General features: G+C 40.5%; 1 protein-coding gene across 8 annotated transcripts in view; it reads right to left on the minus strand.

Annotated features, from left to right (window-relative positions):
* The window catches only part of ZNF546 (zinc finger protein 546), a 22,393-nt gene continuing 2,564 nt past the window's right edge, over positions 1–19,829 (minus strand). For 3 of the 8 annotated variants that reach the window (XM_074386343.1, XM_074386341.1, XM_074386342.1), the window contains exons 4-7: positions 13,169–13,255; positions 11,395–11,521; positions 10,217–10,315; positions 1–5,734 (exon numbers count right to left, since the gene is read on the minus strand). In XM_074386343.1, the coding sequence (XP_074242444.1) occupies positions 3,621–5,734; positions 10,217–10,315; positions 11,395–11,521; positions 13,169–13,255 (2,427 nt within the window). In that variant the 3' untranslated portion in view covers positions 1–3,620. Of the gene's footprint in view, positions 5,735–8,284; positions 11,534–13,168; positions 18,653–19,829 lie in introns of those variants that run through there. The other 5 variants (XM_074386340.1, XM_074386344.1, XM_074386345.1 and 2 more) reach the window with 5 other exon arrangements.

Consider the following 19,829-nt stretch of genomic DNA (forward strand, 5'->3'; position numbering starts at 1 on the left):
AAAGGACATACATGAGGCCAATAAACATATGAAAAAACGCTCATCATCACTGGTCATTAGAGAAATGCAAATCAAAACTACGTTGAGATACCATCTCACACGAGTTAGAATGGCAATCATCAAAAAATCTGGAGACAACAGACACTGGAGAGGATGTGGAGAAATAGGAACACTTTTACACTGTTGGTGGGAGTGTAAATTAGTTCAACCATTGTGGAAGACAGTGTGGTGATTCCTCAAGGACCTAGAAATAGAAATTTCATTTGACCCAGCAATCCCATTACTGGGTATATATCCAAAGGATTATATATCATTCTATTATAAGGACACATTCACACAAATGTTCATTGCAGCACTGTTTACAATAGCAAAGACTTGGAACCAACCCAAATGCCCTTCGAAGATAGATTGGACAGGGAAAATGTGGCACATATACACCATGGAATACTATGCAGCCATAAAAAATAATGAGTTCGTGTCCTTTGTAGGGACATGGATGAACCTGGAAATCATAATTCTCAGCAAACGGACACAAGATCATAAAATCAAACACCACATGTTCTTACTCATAGGCAGGTGCTGGACAATGAGAACACATGGATACAGGGAGGGGACCATCACACACGGGGGTCTGTCAGGGGGAACTAGGGGAGGTACAGTGGTGGGTGGAGAGTTGGGGAGGGATAACATGGGGAGAAATTCCAGAAATAGGTGATGGGGAGGAAGGCAGCAAACTACACTGCCATGTATGTACCTATGCAAAAATCTTGCATGTTTTTCACATGTACCCCAAAACCTAAAATGCAATAAAATATATTTTTTTAAAAAAACACTGCCTCATATGACTATAGATGGAAAAATTCTAAATAAAATACCACCAAATGGACTAGCAGTATGACAAAAATCACACTATATCACAAGAAATGTTTAAAATTTAAGAAAGTCATAAGTACAAATCAATACATCAATAAATTTAAGGAGAAAAACATAAAATCTTTTGGCTTCCCTGGGCTAAAATGGAAGGATTGTCTTGGGCCACACATAAAATACACTAGCAATGGCTCATGAGCTAAAAAAATTGCAAAAAAAAAATCATGTTTTCAGAAAGCTTACAAATTTGTGTTGGACTGCATTCAAAGCTGCTCTGGGCCACAGACAGGTTGGACAATTGTTATATAGCAATTAAATTGGAAGCAGCCTTTACTCTTAGATATTATGTGTTATAGTATCTACAATTTATACTCAAATGCTACAGCAAAAATATGTAAATATTACATAGAAGCAAACCAAATATGACAACATATTAACAATTGTTTAATCTAGATAGAAAATACCAGTGTTCATTATTCTTTTAATTCTTCCAAATGGATAGTGGCTGTTAGTTTCTAATTTATCATTAACCGTGGGCAGAAAACGCAGACTAACATACTTGCTTTTTGGGTTATAAAAAGAAAAAGCAGCCGGGCGCGGTGGCTCAAGCCTGTAATCCCAGCACTTTGGGAGGCCCAGGTGGGTGGATCACGAGGTCAAGAGATCGAGACCATTCTGGTCAACATGGTGAAACCCCGTCTCTACTAAAAATACAAAAAATTAGCTGGGCATGGTGGTGCGTGCCTGTAATTCCAGCTACTTAGGAGGCTGAGGCAGGAGAATTGCCTGAACCCAGGAGGCGGAGGTTGCGGTGAGCCGATATCGCGCCATTGCACTCCAGCCTGGGTAACAAGAGCGAAACTCCGTCTCAAAAAAAAAAAAAAAGAAAAGAAAAGAAAAAGCAGGGCCGGGCTTGGTGGCTCAAGCCTGTAATCCTGGCACTTTGGGAGGCCAAGGCAGGTGGATCACGAGGTCGAGAGATCGAGATCATCCTGGTCAACACGGTGAAACCCTGTCTCTACTAAAAATACAAAAATTAGCTGGGCATGGTGGCACGTGCCTGTAATCCCAGCTACTCGGGAGGCTGAGGCAGGAGAATTGCTTGAACCCAGGAGGCGGAGGTTGCGGTGAGCCGAGATCATGCCATTGCACTCCAGCCTGAGTAACAAGAGCGAAACTCCGTCTCAAAAAAAAAAAAAAAAGAAAAGAAAAAGCATTACAGCTATTCCCGAGTCTTCAAAACCTTTACTCTCATACTCTTCACATCCATCAAATCTAGAGATTTCTTTCTCACATTAGTTTTCAGAGATGAGTTCTGATTTTAGAAATGGAAGTTTAATCTATTTCACTGGATCTTATCCCCAGTTAATAATCCCAATCTAAATAAGTAGTGAGAGGTAATTTTTTACAAATTCCTTACACCCACAGGGCCTTCCTCTCACATGAATGTACTAGTGTATCACTGATGAAAAAAATAAATCAATATTTATTGATAGAATGCTGTGTGCCAAATACTCTTTGAAAGGTTTTTATCTTTTATTAGCATTTCATCTTCACAAAAATACTATTAGGTGGTACTATTATCACCATTTTAAAAACCAAGGCACAGGGACATGTTTTGCCAAACACCATATAGGCAGAGGTGGAATTACGAGAGTTATATTATTTATACATATCATAAAGATATGCCAAGGCTGGTCTCTCCCATGTTCATCAAATTAACAGAGTCATTTTCTTTTACAATGCTATATAAAGTGTGGTCCATGTGTTGGCACTGGTCCACAAATTGTTTGCTTCTGGTTTCTGCAAAAGTTAAACATATTGAAGCAAGTATTTGGAAATGTTCACAGCAATCTGACAGAGTTAACTCAGTTAAATACCATAATAAAAAACTGGAGCTTTTATTTTGTATGTCTGTTCTTTTCATTTTTCTGGCAATCTAATATTATTTCAATGTATTTATTTATTTATTTGGCTCACTGCACCCTCTGCCACCTAGGTTCAAGCAATTCTCCTGCCTCAGCCTCTGCAATAGCTGCAATTATAGGCACCCGTCACCATGCCCAGCTAATTTATTTTAGTAGAGACTGGGTTTCACCATGTTGTTCAGGCTGGTCTTTAACTCCTGACCTCATCTGCCCACCTGGGCCTCCCAAAGTGCTGGGATTACAGGTATGAGCCACTGTGCCCAGCCCACATTTATTTATTTAGAGACAGGATCTCACTCTGTCACCAAGCTGGAGTGCAGTGGCACAATCATGGCTCACTAAAGCCTCAAAGTCCTTGGCTCAACTGATCCTCCTGTCTCAGCCTCCTGAGTAGCAAGGACGACAGGTGTGTGCCACTACACCTATTAAAAAAAATTTTTTTTTGTAGAGGAAGGGTCTCACTATGTTGCCCAGGCTAGTTTCAAACTCCTGTCCTTTCAAAGTGCTGGGATTACAGGTGTAAGCCACTTCACCTGGCCCATTATTACGGCATTTTATAGAAGCACCGTTCAAGAACAGTTTGCAGAGGAAAAAGTTCTTGATGGTTTGGGATGCAGTGCATCAGTAACAATCTTCTAAAGTCTAACAGGGACTGAGTGATGCCATAGCGTTTCAAATCTTTAAATCAACATACTAAACCATTTCTGATAAATTGTGAACATGAAGTAAAACAGATTCCCACATGTTCCCTAGCAAACAGAAAATTTCTTATAAATTCTCTGCTGTTGTAAGGGGCATTTTCTAAAGGCCATCGCATTCTCTTTACATTACACATAGGGCTTCCTCACTCATATGATTTCTCTGATGTAAAGCAAGTTGATCACTACGAATAAAGGCTTTTCCACATTCTTCACATTTATAGGGTTTTTCACCAGTATGAATTCTGTGATGTCGAGTAAGTTCAGAATTAATGCTGAAGGCCTTCCCACATTCTTTACATTTATAGGGTTTCTCACCCGTGTGAACTATGTGATGTCGAGTAAGTTCTGCTTGAAGACGAAAGGCATTCCCACATTCTTTACAGCTGTAAGGTTTCTCACCAGTATGAAGTCTAAAATGTTGAGTAAGATGATACCGGCGACTAAAGGTCTTTCCACATTCCTTACATTCATATGGTATCTCACCAGTGTGAATTCTTTGATGTAATGTAAGTCGATAACTGCAAATAAAAGCATTCCCACATTCATTACATATGTAGGGCTTCTCACCAGTATGGCCTCTGTGATGTTGAGTAAGATGATAGTGACGACTAAACGTCTTCCCACATTCCTTACATTTGTAGGGTTTCTCGCCAGTATGAATCCTGTGATGTTGCATGAGATGAGTGCTACGAATAAAGGCCTTCCCACATTCCATACATTTATAGGGTTTTTCACCAGTATGAATTCTGTGATGCTGAGTAAGTTCTGTTTGAAATCGAAAGGCTTTCCCACATTCATTACACATATAGGGTTTCTCATCAGTATGAATTTTATGATGTTGAGTAAGATTATAGCGACGACCAAAAATCTTCCCACATTCTGTACATACATAGGTGCTCTCACTGGTGTGAATTTGCTGGTGTGAAATAAATTGATTGCTATGAATAAAAGCCTTCCCACATTCCTTACATTTATAGGGTTTCTGACATGTATGAATTCTGTGATGTCGGGTAAGTTCTGCCTGAAGACGAAAGGCTTTTCCACATTCATTACATATGTAGGGTTTCTCACCAGTATGAATTCTGTAGTGTTGAGTAAGATGATAGCGACTACTGAAAGTTTTCCCACATTCCTTACATTCATAAGGAATCTCACCGGTGTGAGTTCTCATATGTAAAGTAAGTTGATAGCCACAAATAAAGGCCTTCCCACATTCTTTACATTCATAGGGTTTTTCACCAGTATGAGTTCTATGATGCCGAGTAAGTTCTGTTTGAAGACGAAAGGCTTTTCCACATTCTTTACATTCATAGGGTTTCTCACCAGTATGAATTCTATGATGTCGAGCAAGTTCTGCATGAAAACTAAATGACTTACTACATTCTTTACATTCATAGGGTTTATCACCAGTATGAATTTTCTGATGTTGAACAAGGTATGAGCCATGACTAAAGGCTTTCCCACATTCATTACATTTATAGGGTTTGACACCAGTATGAATTTTCTGATGTTGACTAACATGTCGTTGTACCCTAAAAGTCTTGCCACAAACCTTACATTCATAAGGCCTCTCACCAGTGTGAATTCTTTGATGTTCAGTTAGCTGATAATGAAGTCTAAAGGCCTTCCCACATTCTTTACATTCATAAGGTCTCTCCCCAGCATGAATTGTCTGATGTACTCTGAGATCTCTAACCCGACTAAAGGCCTTTCCACATTCCTTACACTCATAGGGTTTCAAACCAGAATGTATTCTCTGATGTTCGGTAAGGTGGTAATGAAGTCTAAAGGCCTTCCCACATTCTTTGCATTCATAGGGTCTCTCCCCAGCATGTATTGTCTGATGTACTCTAAGGTCTCCCACTCGACAAAAAGCCTTTCCACATTCCATACATTTATAGGGTCTTTCACCAGTGTGAATTCTGAGATGTTGAATAAGGTATGACTGTTGTCTAAAGGCTTTCCTACATTCCTTACATTCATATGGTTTCTCTCTAGCATGAATTTTCAGATACAGAGGATGAGATATTTGTTTTTGTATTATCATTTGACTAATGCATTCCATCTGATGTCCCTCTTGTCTCTCAAATTCATGTTTGTACTGCAAACCATTTCTCATGGCATCCTCATGGATGGTATTTTTACTTTTTTCCCCTGTCTGCAATTGAGATAAACATATTTTGCAAGCATTCTTTTCTGGAAGTAAATTCTTGGTGATACACTTGTACTCCAAATCTGTACAAAAAAAAAAAAAAAAAAAAAAGGCAAACAAATGCTATAATGCTATTTTTCTGTGTTAGGGCAGGGATGGGGGTTGTACCTTATAGTAGAAATAAAAGATGAACAGAAATAACACACATTAGAAATAAATGGTGTAGCCCGGCGCGGTGGCTCAAGCCTGTAATCCCAGCACTTTGGGAGGCCGAGGCGGGTGGATCACGAGGTCGAGAGATCGAGACCATCCTGGTCAACATAGTGAAACCCCGTCTCTACTAAAAATACAAAAAATTAGCTGGGCATGGTGGCACGTGCCTGTAATCCCAGCTACTCAGGAGGCTGAGGCAGGAGAATTGCCTGAACCCAGGAGGCGGAGGTTGCGGTGAGCCGAGATCGCGCCATTGCACTCCAGCCTGGGTAACAAGAGTGAAACTCTGTCTCAAAAAAAAAAAAAAAAAAAGAAAAAGAAAAAGTCATTATTTTTGTATTTCATCATTTTCCCATTATCTATTGTTATCTTGAACATTAGGTATCTCCAAAACTGTTTACAGTTGCCCTGTTTGTGGCCACTATTCCTTTTCTTTGTCTCTATCCCAACTCAAATACTGAGATATTTTATTTGGTGAACATCAGTTGTGTTTTATCATTGCTCATTCACAGATGCTCAAACTCATTGCTAGTCAATAAGTACACTGCAGGTCCTGGCTAGTAGAGTAAGGTAAGGTGAAGAACACGAGCTTCAGAAAGAAGAAAAATAAAAGCCTTTATTCTCAGATGTAGTAAGTTGAATTGTTGCCCCCAGAAAAGCCATATTCCTAACTCCGAGTGCCTGTGAATGGGACCTAACTTGGAAAAAGGGTGGGCCCTAAATCCACTAACAGGTGTACTTATAAGAGCGAGGCAGGCCGGGCGCAGTGGCTCAAGCCTGTAATCCCAGCACTTTGGGAGGCCGAGGCGGGTGGATCATGAAGAGATCAAGACCATCCTGGTCAACACGGTGAAACCCCGTCTCTACTAAAACATAAAAAAAAATTAGCTGGGCATGGTGGCACGTGCCTGTAATCCCAGCTACTCAGGAGGCTGAGGCAGGAGAATTGCCTGAACCCAGGAGGTGGAGGTTGCGGTGAGCCGAGATCACGCCATTGCACTCCAGCCTGGGTAACAAGAGCGAAACTCCGTCTCCAAAAAAAAAAAAAAAAAAAAAAAAAAAAAAAAAAAAAAAAGAGCGAGGCATAGGGAGATAAAGAGAGGGTTCCATGAAGATGATGAAAGCAGAGACTAAAGTGATACATCTGCAAGCCAAGGAATGCCAAGATTGGCCAGTAACTGCTATTCTTTTCATAAATTGTTAGATTCAAAAGGCTAGAAATTTTGTCTAGAATTTTTGCATTTGTGTTTGTAAAAAATAATTGACTTACAGATTCCTTTTCTGATAATGCCTTTGTCTGGTTTCTGTATCAGGGTAATGCTGGACTTGAAGATCATCTTAAAGTTTCTGGAAGAGTTTGTGTACAATAGATATACAAATGTAAAAATCTAAAACTAAAATTTCTAGAAAGGCTGGGCATAGTGGCTCATGCCTATAATCCCAGCACTTTGGGAAGCCAAGGTGGGTGGATCACGAGGTTAGGAGTTTGAGATCAGCCTGGCCAATATGGTGAAACCCCGTCTCTACTAAAAATACAAAAATTAGCCGGGCATGGTGGTACACACCTTAGTTTCAGCTACTCGGGAGGCTGAGGCAGAAGAATCACTTGAACCCAGCAGGCGGATGTTGCAGTGAGAGATTGCGCCACTGCTCTCCAGCCTGGGTGACACAGCGAGACTCCATCTCAAAAAAAATATTTCTATAAGAAAACAAAACTTTTGTACTTTTAGTATTTTGCAAAGATTTCTTAAATATGATCCAAAAGGACAGTCCACAAGAGAAAAACATGATACATTGAACTTAATCAAATTAAGAGCTTATGCTATTCAGAAGACACTGTTAAGAGAATGAAAATACAAGCCAATAATGGGAGAAGATATTTACAAATCATACATTTGATAAAGGACTTACATCCAGAATACATAAGGGACTACCAAAACCTAGTAATTAGTGAACAAACAACTCAATTAGAAAACAGGTAGAAGGCTGGGTGCAGTGGTTCATGCTTGTAATCCCAGCACTTTGGGTGGCTGAGGCTGATGGATCTGAGGTCAGGAGTTTGAGACTAGCCTGGCCAATGTGGTGAAACCCCATCTCTGTCAAAAATACAAAAATTAGCTAGGCATGGTGGCGCATGCCTGTGGTCCCAGCTACTCAGGAGGCTAAGGCGAGAGAATCGCTTGTACTCAGGAGGCTAAGGTTACAGTGAGCTGAGGTTACACCACTGCACTCCAGCCTGGGCAACAGAGCAAGACTCCATCTCAAAAAAAAAAAAAAAAAAATGAAAAAAGAAAACAGGCAGAAGACTAACAGACACTTCAGCAAAGAAGATACATGGATAATAAGAATAAAAAGTTGCTCGGGATTATTAGGCATTAGGAAAATGAAAATTAAAACCACAATGTGATACCACTACTCACCTATTGTGATGATAAGAATGTGTAACTGGTATTTCATAAACTTCTGCTGTGAAAGTAAATGGATACAACCACTGTCTTTCTTTCTTTCTTTTTTTTTTTTTTTTTCCCAGATGGAGTCTTGCTCTGTCACCCAGGCTGCTGGAATGCAGTGGCACAATCTTGGCTCACTGCAACTTCTGCATCCAGGGTTCAAGTGATTCTCCTGCCTCAGCCTCCCAAGTAGCTGGGATTACAGATACCTGCCACTATGTCTGGCAAATTTTTGTATTTTTAGTAAAGATGAAGTTTCACCATGTTGGCCACGCTGGTCTTGAACTCCTGACCTCAAGTGATCTACCTGCCTCAGCCTCCCAATGTGCTGGGATTACAGGCATGAGCCACTGCTCTTGGCTGATATAACCACTTTCAAAAACAGTGTGGCAGTGTCTTAAAAAAATAAACATATATCTTTCATATGATCTACCCATTCTACCCAGATATTTACCCAAGACAAATGAAAGCATCTGTCTGTACAAAGAATTTTAGATGAATGTTTCCAGTAGTTTTATCTCTAATAGCCAAACACTGGAAATAACTCAGTGTCCATCCCTATAGGTAAATGGATAAGTAAACTGTGGCACATCCATACAGTGGAATACTACTCAACAATGAAATGAAATACTAATACATAGAGCAACATGGATGAATCTCAAAATAATTTTGCTGAGTGAATGAAGCTAAATTGAAAAAAAAACACCATATTTTTTAAAAAGAAAAAAAAATCACCATATAATTCCATGATACAAAATTCTAGAAAATGGAAACTAAGTTATAGTGACAGACAGATGATCAGTGCTTACCTGGGCAGTGGGTAAAGGACAAGAGGGAGAGATTTCTTTCCGAGGTGATGGATATGTTTATTATTTTGATTGTGTAATGGTTTCACAATATACATGGCGACTTAGCAAATTTTATGCTTTAAATGTGTGCAATTTATTGTATGCCAATTATAGGTCAATGAAACTGTTTTAAAATGTTATAAAAATTGACACTTAAAATGAGTGCATTTTGCATTATATAAATTCTACCTCAATATATATGATTAAGAAAATACACTTGTCCTATAACCCCAAAATTCCACTTCCATAAATTCCCAAGAAAAATGAAAACTAACAGAAATGAAAACATCTGAACACAAAACGATTGTACAAGAATGTTCACATCAGCTGGCATATCTGTTTTGGGAATAAACACAGATGGTGCTTTATCTTAGAACCTTTGCATTTGCAGCTTTTTCTGCTTGTAGTGCTCTTCCTCAACATTTACATGGCCGAGACCTTATTTTATGTCTCTAGTTCAAAGATCATCACCTTAAAATGGTCTTTCCTGATCTCTAAATTAGTCCTACTAACTCCCTAACACTTATCTCCTTACCCTACTTCACTTTCTTCACAACACATATCAAAACCTGATTATAATCTGTTTACTTATTCACAATATGTTTCCCTTACTAGAATATCAATATCTCCATGACAACAGGAGTATCTATCAATAGTGCCTAGACTCTAGGACAGTGCCTGGCTTAGGTTAGGCAAATGGGAAATATTTGTTGAATAAAATTTGGACAATGGAGAAATGAATATAAATCTAAATGTAAAAGGAGACCTGAAACACAGGTAAAATGATCATCAGTGGGTAAGAAAGAAAGCAGCCCCACTTTGAAAAGGGAGAGAAACATGAGAAAAGAGAAACAAGAAGTTTAGCAAACTGGCTAAAGTTCCTTTGGTAGCTCATGTTGAGAGAATCTGAATGCTTCCCAGGTATCAGTCCTTTCTCCACAGCCCTCGGGCCTTTGAAGGGTGCTGTCCAAACAGCTCAGTGTTGTGCCTCCTCCCTGACCTCATGGGTCATAACTTGTGATAGCACCCTCCTGCCTGATTTGCGGTCGCTCACCTGTGTACCAACTCCTTGTCCCTTCCCTCATGACTATCCAGGGCTCTTTCTCTTGCTCCAATAAAGCAATCACATCTGGCTTAGGAATGGTATATCCTGCTTATGAGAAAAGAAATGACACGTTGTAGAAAAAAATAAAAACAAACCCCAAACAACCATAACCTTGAATTGACAATTCATACTTGGGTTACATTTGTAGTAAACTGCAGGTGAAAATGGTACTTGACATCAGGCTAAGAACATTCATGTTAACAAGGACTCACAATTACAGGACTAGAGACAAGGAAAGAGAGGGAAAAGGTCTGCTTTGCTGCTAACGGCAGTATAGAGAGGGGTTGTGAGCATAACCTCTGGACCCTATGGCCTGGGTTCAAATCTTCTGCCACCTACCAGCTGTGTGACCTTGAAAGTTACTTACCCTGCGTGTGTTCACTTTGATCAAACGCAAAATGGGGCTGATATTACCGACTTCATAGGCTGTTGTGAGAATTAAATGAATTAATATATGCAAAGGCATAAAAACATGCCTAGTATATAGTATTATTTTGTTGTTACTATTTTCCTAGGAGAAATATACTAAGTTTACTAAAACATTTCCAGGTTCTTCCTCAGATACTCCTTTAACAGAAAATGTAAATTCACAGCCTTTAACTTTCAACCACACAGCAGGTTAAGGGGAGTATGTCTCCTCTAGGATGTGGTATGTTGGCTTAAATTTTACATAACTATTGTTAACTCAATCTACCATTGTATAATCCATGGAGCTTCTTTTGATAGTTAAAAAAAAAAAAAAAAGAGAGAGAATTCTGAGACTAGCTGTTGTCTTGTAGGAGGGCCAGATATTAACACAGAGCAACTATAGGAATTCTGAGTTTACGCGTTATATGAAATCTGGTCTCTCTGAAAATGTCACACAAATCAAACCTGGAAATCATTTGGAAAAGCAAGCAATAACAGGAAGAGTCAGAGGCAGGAGTGAATGCCACTGAGGGATGGAAAGATGAAGTTGCTTAACACAGGTGCCAATTTCCACCCCAAGACTCCTCAAACTATGTTTTTAGAAATAGGGGAAGTCAGTTGGTCTCTTAAAACAGAGTTGTAAAATTTGACAGTGGAGAAAGTGGTTAAAGTGGATACTCCAGAAAACAGGTTGTAAACTATTTCAGCAGATACCTTACCCAGTGAGATCAGGTTGCTGTAGTTCTCGAACATCACATCCTTGTACAAGTCCCTCTGCGCAGGATCCAGGCACTCCCACTCCTCTTGGGAGAGGTCTATGGACACATCCCTGAATGCCAAGGTTACCTGAAATGACATATTAAAAATTTTTTAAATGTATTTTCAAGATGGAAAACTGCTTTGCAGGTAAGAAGCAGCATAGTAAGCAAATACACTGGGGCTCAAGCCTGCAACATGGATAAAAGAATAAGGAAATTCATATTTCTGAAATAAAGTGTTTATATGCTTTTAAAGACTACTGTTGATGCAAATTAAGTGAAATAACATAAATTAAGCACACTGCCCATTATGTGGCTGCATTTTAAGTTCTAAATAAATGCAAGTTCCAACATCCCCTCTTCCCTTCAAAAAATTTTTCAAAAAAGAATTCTTTTACCAAAAAGTACTCTAAAAATCTCTCTTAGAAAACAGGAGTTGACTGACATTATGTAATTTTGCTGGAACTCAGGTTCATCATGATGCAAAATAACCTCAAAGCAAAGTCTTCAGTTAGTATATTTATTGGCTGGCTAATAATATCATCCATCTTGTGGATTCTGCAGACTAATTCTTTTATTCTTAGGCATTTATTTGGGGTGGCCAAAGTGTTTAAGGTTTTTCCCAATCCTATTTTCACCATCATTGGGGATCAGAGACTATGTCCAGCCATCATAGGGATTGGAGGATCTTCCTATCTGCCACTCAGCCATACTTCAGGAACACTTACTTTGTTCCTAAGCCAGAGGATGCTGACGGATCCACAATGACACTGATGTCACTGGAGACCAGTACAGCCTCCACAACCACAAAATTGACTTTTGTTTTCTTATTCATCCTTGGAGATTCCCCTGGCTAGATCCCTGAAAATGCAATATACAGGCCCTAATTATACTCCAACCTAGTCCTCTAAGCCTCTTAATGCCTGAGACCTCACCTCTGCCTCTGAGGCTGATACGGAAGACAATGTTTGAGTCACTGCAGAAGACAAAACGCTGAACACTAAATCCCATCCATCAACCCACAAAATTCAGGTCTGGGTAGTCTAATGGGACCACTACCTGTGTGCCACAGAACCATGACTCCTGGCTGGCATGGTGACTCACACCTATAATCCCAGCATTTTGGGAGGCTGAGGAGGGTGGATCACCTGAGGTCAGGAGTTTGAGACCAGCCTGGCCAACATAGTGAAACCCTGTCTCTACTAGCCAGGTGTGGTGGTGGACACCTGTAATCCCAGCTACTCCGGAGACTGAGGCAGGAGAATCACTTGAACCCGGAGGCAGAGGTTGTAGTGAGCTGAGATGGCACCACTACCCTCCAGCCTGGGTAACAGAGTGAGGCTCTGTTTCAAAAAAAGTAAGAAAGAAAGAAGAAAGAAAGAAAGAAAGAAAAAAAGAAAGAAAGAAACGAACCATGGCTCGACAGAAACTCAAATATTTCCCTTAAACTCAAATATTCCCTTAAATATTTCATCTTTCACTGTTCCACCAATGTTCCTGAGAGAAGACTAGGCACATAGATGAATGGGCAATAGGTGAGCATTGCTAAGAGAAAATAGGAGCAAATGAGGAAGACACTAGATTATGTGGCACTATCCTTCACTGTGATCAGAGTAACTAGGGAGCAGATTCCACAACAGGGTTTGTCTTAAGAAGAAAGTCTCAAGTTAATGAGATTTCAATGATCAATGAATTTTAAAACACAATATTTCAAGGAAGAAAAACACAAACTTACATGGGCCATGGTTTTAGCACCACAAGAACTTGTCAGTTCTCCTTGGGCTTCCTCCATGGAGAAGCACAGAATCCAGAGAAGCCGGGGCTAAGGGAAGAACAAGTTAATCTGAGGCCAGATGTGTCTCTGAAGTCCTAAAATGACTTAAGTTAGTAAGATCCTGTTTTTGCATAATTTCTACTTCCAACCCCACCATTCTGCACATATAAACAGGGGAAGAAAGCCAAACCCTCCCTACGCTATGAGAAACCACTTGTGCATGTGTAGATACAGGGTAGAGGCCTCCTGCACAAACCCAGATCAGGAGCTCCAGCAGAAGGGTCTCTGGCTTACTTCAACTTCTGATGCTGCTGATGAGTAGCTGAAACTGAATTTTTAGGTCCTACCTTGAGCAGATCCTCTTCCATCCATGCCCACCTTAGGGCTGAGAAGGGGCCACCCATCAAAATCCAAATATCATTCATGGCTTGGTTATATGCCTGGACTCCACAGACAGGAAGGCAGAAAACTGGGCAGCCCTTCTCACTGCAAAACTACACTTGCCCTGTGGAGCCCTTCCCAGCTAGAACCACAGCCCCCAGAATTCTGTTTCCAAACAATTTCCTAACTGATTCCCCAACCAGGAACAGCTATACTGCTTTCCTGCATGAAGTCACTGACTACCCCAATAACTCAATATCAAGGCTGGAGTGGTGTGAATTCATGCCCACGGCTGCCAGGTGACAACAACAAAAATAGCTCTTTTTAGGATCTTCTGCATGATGGGTCCTTTATCATATTAACATTTAACCATGCAATGCATTTATCTCCTTTCAACAGATGAGGTAATGAAGGCTCAAAGTAAAGTACATTGCCCAAATTCACAGAAAGAGGCAGAGCTGTAGTCTGAATCCATGTTTCTCTAAATATAAAGCCAATTCTCTCTCTTTCTTTGTCTCTCTGTCTCTCTCTCTCTCTCTCTCTCTTTCTCTGTCTCTCTCTTTTCTGGAGACAGGGTCTTGCTCTCTCAACTCCAGCTTTTCCTCTGAAGCTCAGAATTTTTTCAAATGAAACTTAAGCATGGGTAATTCACTAAAAATAGCAACATATCATCCACAGAAGTTATCAAATTTCAATACAATTAAGGAGATCCTAATCAAGGAAGTACCAGTTGACAGTTATTGGAATGGCAGATTTAAAAGACTAATGATATGCCAGATGAGCAACATCACAGGGAAATGGATACTGTGTAAATGCTACAGATTTGTAGGACCTTAAAACATGGCACGTAGAAGGATGTGAGGGACTTTTACCACCCAACCCAGAAGTAGAGCCTATTTCTGGGGCTCTACGCAAACCAAATGACTGTAAATGTATATTAAGATGTATGCAGGTTAGGCCAGGAGCGGTGGCTCACACCTGTAATCCTAGCCCTTTGGGAGGCCGAGACGGGCAGATCACTTGAGTTCAGGAGTTTGAAACCAGCCTGGATAACATGGTGAATCCCTGTCTCTACTAAAAATACAAAAAAATTAGCCAGGTATGATGGTACATGACTGTGATCCCAGCTACTTAGGAGGCAAAGGCAGAAGAATTGCTTGAACCTCGGAGGCAGAGGTTTCAGTGAGCTGCACTCCAGCCTCGGCGACAGGCTGCTAAAACTGCAAAAATTTGCTGCACATGGTGGCAGGGGCCCGTGGTCCCAGCTACTCAGGAAACTGAGGCAGAATCGCTTGAACCTGGGAGGCAGAGGCTGCAGTGAGCTGAGATCTCGCCACTGCATTCCAACCTTGGTGATAAAGCAAGACTGTCACCAAAAAAAAAAAAAGGTCAGTTTCTCAGGTAACTTAGCCATATTTCAGGTGCTCATTAGCCACATGTGGCAAACAGCTACCATACTGGAGAAGACAGAACATATTCATCAACATGGAAAGTTCTATTGGAAACACTGGACGTCTCCTTCCTATGAACTCCCAAGGCCTGTAACCTGAATTTCTTTACTGTTTTTTATTATCTTCTACCTTATACTTATTCAGTCTATTCTGATTTTATACTCTCTGCTGTAGGGTGGCACCTACGTGTTTTCAGTTCTGTACTCCTCTAATTACTAACACAAGATTCAGTATACTATGAGTCCTTATGTCTGATATTTGACTAAAATTCCATTTTTAGGGATTTTTTCTTGGAAGTGGCTACTAAAGCATATTAAGACATATACATAAGATATTTATCATATAACAACTTAAAATAATCAAATATTAAAAATACTAATAGCTATAGTAGGCAACAGGTTAAATAAACTATGGTCTGTTATGATGGCACACCAAGGCCTTACTAATTATATTGGTCCCTGTTTATTTTCGGAGGAAGACATCAATGATGAGTTACCGATTGATACTGGCAAATTAAAGGAGCATATGCCATTATGGGGAGGGTTATAATATTGTTATTAAAAACACAGACTCTGTTGTCAGATTTTCAGAATGTGAATCTTAGTCTGACAGCTACATACTTTTCAGTTAGTTTGTTGGTAAATTAGGGATAAGAAGAGCACCTATCTAATAGGGTTGTCATGAAGATTGAGATAATACCTATATTCCACTTAATAATACATAATTACTTAATAAAAGTTAGCCAGTATTATTAAAATAGGGGACATTATGTCCTTTATTCCATTGCTATTAAATAAAATGATTTTATATTATTTCACTTATTTCAAGTAAAGTTTGAATCTCATGCCCATTTTTTAATAGTGATATTTTAAGTATTTTAGAGCTGAGCCTTGAAGATGCAATTATTTTAAATTAACAACATTAGTAAAACAGACTCCCAGAAAAATAATAAATCTCTCGGCTTGGTGCGGTGACTCATGCCTGTAATGCCAGGCCTTTAGGAGGCTGAGATGGGTGGATCACCTGAGGTCAGAAGTTTGAGACCAGCCTGGCCAACATGGTGAAACCCCCGTCTCTACTAAAAACACAAAAATTAGCCAGGGGTGGTGACATGCACCTGTAATCCCTGCTACTAGGGAGGCTGATGCAAGAGAATCGCTTGAACCTGGGAGGCAGAGGATGCAGTGAGCTGAGATTGTACCACTGCACTCCAGCCTGGGCAATAGAGTGAGACTGTCTCGAAAACAAAACAAAACAAAACAATCTCCTCTCGTTCTTGCAACTATCAAAGAGGAAACATCATTCTTCAACATAAAACTAGCTAAAAGGACCTAATTAAGGTAGGGGTCTCCAACCCCCTGGTCACGACTGATACTGGACCCCAGCCTGTTAGGAACTGGGCCACACAGCAGAAGGTGAGCAGCAGGCCAGCAAGGGAAGCTTCATCTGTATTTAGAGCTACTCCCCATTGCTTACATTAACCACTTGATCTCTGCCTCCTGTCAGATCAGCTGCAGCATTATGAACTGAACATGTGAGGGATCTAGGTTGCATGCTCCTTATGAGAATCTAATGCCTGATGATCTGTCATTGTCTCCCATCACCCCCAGACTGGACCATACAGTTGCAGGAAAACAAGCTTAGGGCTCCCACTGATTCCATATTATGGTGAGTTGTAGAATGATTTAATTACATGTTACAATGTAATAATAAGAGTAAGGTGCACAATAAATGTAATGTGGTTGAATCATCCTGAAACCATCTCCTTCTCCCTATCTGTGAAAAAACTGTCCTCCATAAAACCAGTCTCTGGTGCCAAAAATGTTGGGGACTGCTGTAATAAGGCATTACATAGATAACTTTAATATGAGGTTCAATCTTGTTCTCCTCTTCTATATGTAAATATTTACATGAATATTTATAGCTGTTACTATCTTATTCCATTTTCTACTGTTATAAATCCGTCCTATAAAATGTTATTCACATAATGGAATACTGAACAAAACCTGGCCAAGATAAAAGAGTATTGCTATGTCCTGTAAAAGCAACCTTCTAAAAGAAAGTATAATCCTGAAGAACTGTCTTATTTGATAAATTGTATAATATTAATTATCTTTAATTGGTTTATATAACCCTAAAAGTTGTAAATATCTCAAAGGTTAATCAAACTTAGCAGGGTTAATTGGTGTTTTCTGCTTCTCCCTACTGCACAGAGATATAAGAAAGCTGACCAGGCGAGGTGGCTTATGCTCGTAAACCCAGCACTTTAGGAGGCTGAGGCAGGTGGACCACAAGGTCAGGAATTCAAGACCAGCCTGGCCAACACGGTGAAACCCTATCTTTACTAAAAATACAAAAAATCAGCCAGGAGTGGTAGCATGTGCCTATAATCCCAGCAACTCAGGAGGCTGAGGCAGGAGAATCGCTTGAACCAGAAGGTGGGGGCTGCAGCGAGCCAAGATCGCACCACTGCACTCCAGTCTGGGTGAAAGAGCAAAACTTCACCTCAAAAAAAAAAAAAAAGTTACGGTTACGGAGAATCACTTTTCTAATTAGGAACTGGAGAGTCTTTGTGTCCTTTGAAAGATCAGTTAGTGCAATTTCTATTCTGCAGGAAGAAAAAACGCATGTGCGTGTGTGTGCATGTGCACGCACACACACGACACATACACACACAAAAGTGTACTGAAAACTCTTGCTAAAATATAGTTTCCCAGGCCGGGCGCGGTGGCTCAAGCCTGTAATCCCAGCACTTTGGGAGGCCGAGGTGGGTGGATCACGAGGTCAAGAGATCGAGACCATCCTGGTCAACATGGTGAAACCCCGTCTCTACTAAAAATACTAAAAATTAGCTGGGCATGGTGGCGCGTGCCTGTAATCCCAGCTACTCAGGAGGCTGAGGCAGGAGAATTGCCTGAACCCAGGAGGCGGAGGTTGCGGTGAGCCGAGATCGCGCCATTGCACTCCAGCCTGGGCAACAAGAGCGAAACTCCGTCTCAAAAAAAAAAAAAAATATATATATATATAGTTTCCCAAAGTAATAATAGTGATGCTGGAGCTATTTTAACTTTCTTCTTTATAAGTCCCTTATGTAATATAACTGAGTAACTGAATAATTTATAAAAAGTGAGCATTAATTCTATAATCAGAAGTATACGATAAATCTATATCCAATTATAAAATAAAATGCTGCTGGGCGTGGTGGCTCACGCCTGTAATCCCAACACTTTGGGAGGCAGAGGCGGGTGGATCACGAGGTCAGGAGATGGAGACCATCCTGGTCAATAAGGTGAAACCCCATCTCTACTAAAAATACAAAAAATTAGCTGGGCATGGTGGCACGTGCCTGTAATCCCAGCTACTCAGGAAGCTGAGGCAGGAGAATTGCCTGAATCCAGGAGGCGAAGGTTGCGGTGAGCCGAGATCACGCCATTGCACTCCAGCCTGGGTAACAAGAGCGAAACTCCGTCTCAAAAAAAAAAAAAATAATAATAATAATGCAGACATCGGCCAGGCATGGGGACTGAGACAGGAAGATCACGTGAGCCCAGGAGTTCAAGGTTCCGGTGAGCCATGATCACGCCACTGCACTTTAGCCCGGACTGAAGCAAGACTGTATAAAAACAAACAAACAAGGATCTAACTGTAAGTGCCCAAACTATAAAAACACAGGAATAAGTTTCGTGATGCTGGATTTGGCAATAATTTCTTGGATGTGACACCAAAAGTACAAATAACAAAAGAAAAAATAAACCGATTGGGCTACATCCAAATTAAAAACGTCTGTGCCTGAAAAGACAGAATCAACAGAATGAAAAAGCCACTGATATTACTGAAACTAATTTCTACTTCAAACAGATAGTTTGCACAACAGCAATTAAAGTTTTTCCTCCACAAGTTGAGTCCTCTCCCTCAAAAAAAAAAGTGTAGAAATCTCTTAAGAAAATAATTCCAGCCGGGCGCGGTGGCTCAAGCCTGTAATCCCAGCACTTTGGGAGGCTGAGGCGGGTGGATCACGAGGTCAAGAGATTGAGACTATCCTGGTCAACATGGTGAAACCCCGTCTCTACTAAAAACACAAAAAATTAGCTGAGCATGGTGGCACATGCCTGTAATCCCAGCTACTCAGGAGGCTGAGGCAGGAGACTTGCCTGAACCCAGGAGGCGGAGGTTGCGGTGAGCCGAGATCGCACCATTGCACTCCAGCCTGGGTAACAAGAGCGAAACTCCATCTCAAAAATAAATAAATAAATAAATAAATAAATAAATAAATAAATAAAATAAAATAACATGTCAGAAGCAAATTGGCTTGACATGTATGGAAACAGTAAGAAAACAGTGTGACCATTATAAATAAATGCCTACCAGTTCTTGAACATTCTTCTTCAATTCAACAAGACCTTTTCACTATTAAGATTCTTCTCTGGGGCCCGGCGCGGTGGCTCATGCCTATAATCCCAGCACTTTGGGAGGCTGAGGCGGGTGGATCACAAGGTCAAGAGATCGAGACCATCCTGGTCAACATGGTGAAACCCCGTCTCTACTAAAAATACAAAAATTAGCTGGGCATGATAGCGCACGCCTGTAGTCCCAGCTACTCGGGAGGTTGAGGCAGGAGAATTGCTTGAACCCAGGAGGCAGAGGCTGCAGTGAGCCGAGTTCACCCCATTGCACTCCAGTCTGGGCGACAAAGCAAGACTCTGTCTTGGGGAAAAAAAAAAGTTGCATATTATTCTTCATCGCTATGACTATTACTTTCTCATGCGTACTTTTTTTTTCCCCATATGTAC

The sequence above is a fragment of the Saimiri boliviensis genome, chromosome 14 (genome assembly GCF_048565385.1).
Source record: "Saimiri boliviensis isolate mSaiBol1 chromosome 14, mSaiBol1.pri, whole genome shotgun sequence".
Lineage (NCBI taxonomy): Eukaryota > Metazoa > Chordata > Mammalia > Primates > Cebidae > Saimiri > Saimiri boliviensis.